We start from the raw sequence: 8,179 nt of genomic DNA on the forward strand, positions 1-8,179 counted from the left end.
CTGCGGTACCCCACTGGTCACTGCCTGCCATTCCGAAATGGAGCCGTTTATCACTACTCTTTGTTTCCTGTCAGCCAACCAACCTTCAATCCAAGTTAGTACTTTGCCCCCAGAGCCATGCGCCCTAATTTTGCTCAATAACCTCCTATGTGGGACTTTATCAAAAGCTTTCTGAAAGTCCAGGTACACTACATCTACTGGATCTCCCTCGTCCATCTTCAGAGTTACATCCTCAAAAAATTCCAGAAGGTTAGTCAAGCATGATTTCCCCTTCATAAATCCATGCTGATTCTGACCTATCCTGTTACTACTATCCGGATATGTCGTAATTTCATCCTTTATAATAGCATCTTTCCCACCACTGAGGTCAGACTAACTGGTCTATAATTTCCTGCTTTCTCTCTCTCACCTTTCTTAAAACGTGGTACAACATTAGCTACCCTCCAATCCACAGGAACTAATCCTGAATCTATCGAACTCTGGAAAATAATCACCAACGTATCCACGATTTCTCGAGCCATCTCCTTCAGTACACTGGGATGTAGACCATTAGGCCCTGGGGACATATCAACCTTCAGACCTAACAGTCTCTCCAACACCAATTCCTGGCAAATATAAATTCCCTTAAGTTCAGGTCCTTCAGCCTCAGGGAGATTGCTTGTGTCTTCCCCAGTGAACACAGATCTGAAGTACCAATTCAATTCTTCTACCATTTCTTTGTTCCCCGTAATATGTTCCCCCGTTTCTGTCTTCAAGGGCCCAATTTTAGTCTTAACCATTTTTTTGCCTTTCACATACCTAAAAAAGCTTTTACTATCCTCCTTTCTATTTTTGGCCAGTTTACCTTTGTACCTCATTTTTTCTCTGCATATCTCCTTCTTAGTAGTCCTCTTTAAAAGCTTCCCAGTCCTCCATTTTCCCACTTATCTTTGCTATGTTGTACTTTTTCTCTTTTAACTTTATATGTTTCTTAACTTCCCTCGTCAGCCACAGCCACCCATGCCTCCTCCTAGGATCTTTGTTCCTTTTTGGAATGAACTGATCCTGCATCTTCTGCATTATACCCAGAAATATCTGCCATTGTTCCTCCACTGTCATTCCTGCTAAGGTATTGTACCATTGAACTTTGGCCAGCTCCTCCCTCATAGCTCCATAGTTTCCTATATTCCAACAGAAATATTGTCACTTCCGATTGTACCCTCTCCCTCTCAAATTGCAGATTGAAGCTTACTGTATTATGGTCACTACTTCCCAATGGCTCCTTCACTTCGAGGTCCCTGATCAATTCTGGTTTGTTGCACAATACCAGATCCAGAATTGCCATATCCCTGGTAGGCTCTAGCATCAGCTGTTCTAAGAATCCATCTCGGAGGCACTCCACAAAGTCTCTTTCTTGAGGTCCAATACCATCCTGATTCTCCCAGTCTACCTGCATGTTGAAATCCCCCATAACAACTGTTGTAACATCTTTGCGAAAGGCCAATTTCATCTCCTGATTCAACTTACATCCGACATCCAGACTACTGTTTGGGGGCCTGTAGATAACTCCCAAGAGGGTCTTTTTACCCTTAGAATTTCTCAGCTGTATCCATACTGACTCTACATCCCCTGATTTTAGGTCCCCCTGCGCAAGGGACTGAATATCATCCTTTACCAACATGGCCACCCCACCCCCTCTGCCCGTCAGTCTATCCTTACAATAGCACATGTAGCCTTGAATATTAATTTCCCAGGCCCTGTCCACTTGAAGCCACGTCTCAGTTATCCCCACAATATCGTATCTGCCAATTTCCAAAAGAGCCTCAAGCTCATCCATCTTAGTTCTAATGCTTTGTGCATTCATGTATAGTATTTTTAATTTGTTACTGCCTTCACCCTCCCCATCAACTCCTATTTCACTCAACCTTACAGCATGATCCCTTTTTGAGTTTTCTGCTTCATTGATACAGTTGTCTTTCTTGACTTCCCTTGTTCTAACTTTCCCTTCAATTTCCTTCTTAAACATCCAGTTTGTCCCCCCCCCCCGCTACTTAGTTTAAACGTAGCTGTGTTGCAGTAGCAAACCTGCCTGTCAGAATGCTGGTCCCTAACCTATTAAGGTGCAAACTGTCTCTCTTGTATAATTTATGCTTACCACAAAACATACCCCAGTGATCTAAGAATTTAAATCCTTGCTTCGTGCACCAGTTCCCCAACCACACGTTCAAGTCCATTATCTCCCTGTTTCTGGCCTCACCAGCCCAAGGAACTGGAAGCAAATCTCTGTCTTTCCTTTCCCGAGACTTGTTCGGGAAAGTCTGAACCTGCATCCTCGATGTACTATTTTTCATTGTAAACATGCTGCCCAGAGTGTATTGATACCAAAATCTACGTAAAGTTAGCTTATCAAAGTCTGGGTCAAGGTGAGGCACTTCAGTTGGCCACAGCATCTCTGGGGTATGTGAAGGAGAGCTTTCATCAGGGTTCCAATCAATTGTCTGTGCCTCTGCTGGAAATGTGCATCTTACACGTACCGATTGAGGTCATGAGCAATTGTTCTGTGATATTCCTCCCCATCATATGTCTTTGAAGGAAGGTCACAAAATTTCAGTATGTATTCACTTGGTTAATTGCAATCACTACAGTTGGGCTAAGGATATTAAAATGGATTTCACTTGGTGACTCAGACGCTACAAAACATGAGCAGAATTTTATGCTCTCACTGGTGGCGAGCCTGGGGGCAGGAAGAGCATCCAGTTAGTTGGAGTGATATCACATCTGAATCCTGATGTTTTCCGGCCTCTTCCAGAATTACTTTTTGTGCAGGAAGGCCCATGACCAATCTTTCACTTGGCCACCAATTGAGGCCCCTTTGTAGTGAATCACACACCATTTAGAGATTTTATCTAACTGCTATTGGGATTAACACAGTTCCAGGTGGGCCAGTTACCATGTAACTTCCACATGATGTCAAATTGTATGGACTGCTTATCATCTTGGGGGTAAAGGGGTAGCAATGGCAGGGTCGTTTCATCAAAGATAATCATTGCCTGATTGAGATACTTGACATTGGGAGGAGGGGGTTGACAAATACCAACCCTCTAACACCTCTCCTGTGACTTCTACTTGGCAACACTTAATTCAGTTGTGATGTGGTTACTTCATGGTCCTAGAACTCTGGGGGATGGCTTTCCAGCTTAGTGATGGTGTTGAGCAGCTGCCTCACTAAGATTGGCCAGCAGCTGTCTCTAGGCAGGATGGGTCTTGAGAAGTGTAGGAAGGCTCATCAGTGCCTGGCTGGCATGTGATTTCGCAGATATTCCTCAGATGAGACAGTGTGGGTCTCTTGTCAGCTCTCCAAACAGCAGAAGAGACCACCAATGTTACAGAATAGCATCCCTTGTCATGACAATATTTCTGCTCACTGTTGTCATGTAATCAGTTGCAAATAAGGGAGAGCATTTGATCCATCTTTATCTTAAAGTGCATTTATCATTTTGTATTAACTCATCTCTCAATCCACCAATTCCTAAATAGTTACATGGTTTTGGCTTCAACCATCCAAACAAAAGCCCATGTATTTATTATATCTAGAATCATAGAATCTCTCTAGTGCTGAAAGAGGCTATTCGGCCCATTTAGTCTGCACCAACCCTATGAAGAGTGTCTTCCCCCAGACCCAGAACCCGATGTCTTTCCCATAATCCTGCATTTACCATGGCTAGTCCAAATTGCCTACACATCCCTGGACACGCGGGGCTATTTAGTACAGCCAATCCATCTCTCAACGATGGGAGGAAACCAAACCACCCAGTGGAAACCCATGAAGACACAGGTGAATGTGCAAAATCCACATAAGCAGTTATCAAAGGTTGGAATTGAACCAGGTCCCTGGCACGGTGAGCCTGCAGTGCTAATCACTGTGCCACCCTAGTATGAAGAACTCTTCATGTAAAGAACAACTGTTCTGTTAAATTCAAATTTGAGTTTGAATTTCTTGTGTCATTGTATAATCCAATTTAGCACTGACATAGCCTCTACATAATTTTATTGTCATACAAATCTCAATTCGGCCACTTCTTAGTCACTTTTCTTGCCTGAATTTCACCACAGCTTCTTCCTTGCCCAGTGAATGAAGACACCACCCACTGCAGTATTAAAACAAGACATTCCCAGGCTGGACTCCCAATCTGCATGTTGATCTCCAATGACTGCAGCTTTGGAACCCTGCAACTGAGAGTTCTGCATTTTGCAAGATATAATTGGACTTTAGTAAAGCCTTTGACAAAGTTCAGCATGGTAGACTAGTTAGTAAAGTTAGATCACATGGAACTCGGAGAGCTTGCCAAATGAATACAGAATTAGCTTGACAGTAGGAGACAGAGGGTGATGGTAGAGGGTTGTTCTTCAGACTGGAGACCTGTGACCAGCAGTGTTCCGCAGGAATCAGTGCTGAGTCCACTTTTGCTTGTCATTTACATAAATAATTTGGATGAGAATATAGTAAGCATTGTTAGTTTTGCAGATGACTCCAAATTGATGGTATAGTGGACAGTGAAGGTTATCTAAAATTACAATTGGATTGATTGGGCCAGTGAGCCAAGGTGTGGCAAATTGAGTTTCATTTCGATAAATTCAAAATATTTCATTTGGTAAGATGAACAAGGGCAGGACCTACACTATTAATGGTACAGCCCTGGGAGGTGTTGTCGAACTGAAACCTAAGGGTTCAGGTACATATTTCTTTGAAAGTTATGTCACAGGTAGACAGGGTGGTAAAGAAGGCATTTGGCATGCTTGCCTTCATTACTCAGACCAATGAATGTAGGAGTTGGTCATCATGTTGCAGTTGTCAGGACTTTGAAAAGGCAACAATTTGAGTCCTATATACAGTTCTGGTCCCCATGCTACAGGAAGGATGCAGGTAGTTCTCGGATAACGCGCATTCCGGCAGCATGATTTGCTTCTAACGTCGCTGAGGAATTAAGGAGTGGTACTTTCAAGAATGCTTACCTCTGTCTGATTCCATTGGTGATCATTTCGCGCAGGTAGTTCTGCGCATGTGCCAATGTGCATGCCGTTCTGCACATGTGGCGATGTCAGCTGCCTACAGAGCAGCTCTCTGTGAGAGGTACTGTACAGAGAGCATCTTTCTGAGAGAGATACATTGAGCAGCTTCCTATTAAAGGTAAACTACTCCTGGATTATCCCTTTTTTTTGAAAAATAGAGGGGCATAGTGACAGGAACGTTCGTAGGAATTGTCCTGATGATAAAATTGTGGGTGGTGAACACAAACGAAAGGCTCTAACATTGCAAGAGAAGCTAGATATTATAAAGCGTTTTGAGTTTAAGGAGAGAATATGTGATATAGCTCACTTAACAGCAATGAGGGAGTCTACATTACACACCATGATGACCCTCTGTCTGTGCATTAACAATATTTTTTAAATGTACTGTGTTAAATGTACTTTTGTTTCATTGATAAATATGATTTATATCTACATTCAGCTATAATGTGCTATAATTTGTGTTAAACCTTTGAGTGATGTTTGAGCGATCGTGAGTGATATTTTTTGCTGGTCTACCCCAACCCATAGGCCCCATTTCTTCTATGAAGCAATTTTCTATTAAGAGGGGTTTCATACACAACTATGGCATTATACCCAGTGACATGAGACATTAGCTGGGCATTGTTCAGTATAGGAAAAATAGGACTGGGGCACAGGAGTACATCATTTGCCCTTCAAGCTTGCTCTGGCATTCGATAGGATCATACCTGATCTGATTACGGTCTCAACATAAACTTCTTATCTATCCTTGGTTCTCTTGTCTATCTAAAGTCTAACCAAAGACCACTGCTTACTGAGAAGGAGAATTCCACACACTTAAAAAAAAACTGAGACAGAAAATATTTTATTCTTTATCTGTAAAAGGGAGATTTTTTTAACTTTAAACTCAGTCCCTTATTTCTGGTCTGTCCCACAAGAGACAACATATTCCCTGTGTTCACCCTATTAAGTCCCCTCAGGATTTTATATGTTTCAATAAGAGACCTCTTTCTTCTAAACTGCAATTCATACCAAGCCCAACCTGCTCAACCTTCTCTCAAAAAGTAAGTCCTTCATCCCAGGAATGAACTGAGTGAATCTTCTCTCAACTGCTTCTAATGCATTTATATCCTTTTGCAAATAAGTAGATCAAAAATGTACATAGCACTCCAGATATGGTCCAAGACCCTGTACATCACTGTAGGATATGACTCAAGATTGTTCAAATTTGGCAAGGTGACCCTCTTTCCCTATTTCTGTAACCGTTCCCAGACCAAAAATTCTGAGATATCTGCACATACCTAATTCTGAGCTTCTGTGCTTTCCTGGTTATAATCACTCCACCATTAGTGGTTGTGCCTTCAGCTGGCTAGAGTACAGATTCTGGATTTCACTCCCTAAACTTTTTAACTTCTTCATTTTCTTTAACAGTTCTCCATAAAGCATCTTGGGAAATTTTACCTTGATAAAATGCCAATATTAATACAAGTTGATGCTATATTTCATGATTGATTTTTGGCAGTTGGAAGTGAGCCCCTTGGAAAATGCTATCTATGTTGTCGAAAACAAAAACCAGGAGCTGCGGACTCTCATCAGTCAATACCAGCACAAGCAGCTGCATGCCAACATTAATCTTCTCAGCATGTGTCTTAATGGAGTGATAGATGCTGCTGTCAATGGAGGAATAGCCAGATACCAGGAGGTAAGGTTCATTTGGAGTACGCTTGAAATTGCAGTTGGATACAGTAAAGCAGAATCAAAATAGAAATGGAAATTACTGGCTGTTCAGACATGAGATAACACTTACAGCCCAAATTAGCCATTAATATCTTTACTAGATTTGATAGGAATATCAGTTGGCAACATATCCATTAGCAATACACCTGTTAATAAATATATCTACTAGTAACAAATATATTATCAGGAGTTATATATACGATCACTCAGAGAATAGTCAATCACTTATCAAAGGTAGCCTTCAAAAACTGATCGAATTGTTCATAAAAAGACTGGATCACTCTTTGCAATGACTTTCATGCCTTTCTTTCCAAGGGTGACAAGGATACTATCAAAATCCACCTGAAGTCCATCTTAAGCCACAGTTGTCCAATGAGGCAACTGTTTCTTTGTTTCTATTATATTAGACTGTCTTGATGTTGTACATTTGTTTTGGATTTCTTTCATGCCACAGATGTCTTTTAGATCATTATTAATATACACAACAAGCGCAATCTCCATTCTTGATCATAAACATTTTAGAATTACAAGAAAGTTAACAATTTCAGTCCCACAAATTATTGAAAAGTCTCACCTGTCTTAGAAATTTTTCATCATGTGTTTGAATAGGTTGATTAAAATGACTGTAAGTGTTGCCTGGGGAAATAAAGGTCAAGTTTATCAGATTTAACATATATGAAAAATGCATATTCTTATCAACTTAGTGTCTTGGCATTTCAAAAGATGAGAAACTGTGACATTGTCATTCAACATCAGTTTGTGCCACCATCTGCAATTTTCAAACATTTAAATTACCTAACAGGCAGTTTGTCTCATGGTGTACATGAAGTTTCACCAAACTTCTAACTTGGCACCAAAATAGAACATAGAAGAATACAGCGCAGTACAGGCCCTTTGGCCCTCGATGTTGCGCCGATCCAAGCCCACCTAACCTACACTAGCCCACTATCCTCCATATGCCTATCCAATGCACGTTTAAATGCCCATAATGAAGGAGAGTCCACCACTGCTACTGGCAGGGCATTCCATGAACTCACGACTCGCTGAGTAAAGAATCTACCCCTAACATCTGTCCTATACCTACCCCCCCTTAATTTAAAGCTATGCCCTCTTGTAATAGCTGACTCCATACGTGGAAAAAGGTCCTCATGGTCAACCCTATCTAAAACCCCATTCATCTTGTACACCTCTATCAAGTCACCCCGAAACCTTCTTTTCTCCAATGAAAACAGCCCCAAGTGCATCAGCCTTTCCTCATACGATCTTCCTACCAGACCAGGCAACATCCTGGTAAACCTCCTCTGCACCCATTCCAGTGCCTCCACATCCTTCCTATAATATGGCGACCAAAACTGCACACAATACTCCAGATGAGGCCGCACCAGAGTCTTATACAACTGCAACATGACCACAG

General features: G+C 41.6%; 1 protein-coding gene across 4 annotated transcripts in view; it reads left to right on the forward strand.

Annotated features, from left to right (window-relative positions):
- The window catches only part of dock3 (dedicator of cytokinesis 3), a 918,089-nt gene that overhangs the window by 840,897 nt on the left and 69,013 nt on the right, over window positions 1–8,179 (forward strand). For all 4 annotated transcript variants that reach the window (XM_043708484.1, XM_043708482.1, XM_043708483.1 and 1 more), the window contains one exon: window positions 6,551–6,730. In XM_043708484.1, coding sequence (XP_043564419.1) covers window positions 6,551–6,730 — 180 coding nt within the window. The remainder of the gene's footprint in view (window positions 1–6,550; window positions 6,731–8,179) is intronic.

The sequence above is a fragment of the Chiloscyllium plagiosum genome, chromosome 18 (assembly GCF_004010195.1).
Source record: "Chiloscyllium plagiosum isolate BGI_BamShark_2017 chromosome 18, ASM401019v2, whole genome shotgun sequence".
Lineage (NCBI taxonomy): Eukaryota > Metazoa > Chordata > Chondrichthyes > Orectolobiformes > Hemiscylliidae > Chiloscyllium > Chiloscyllium plagiosum.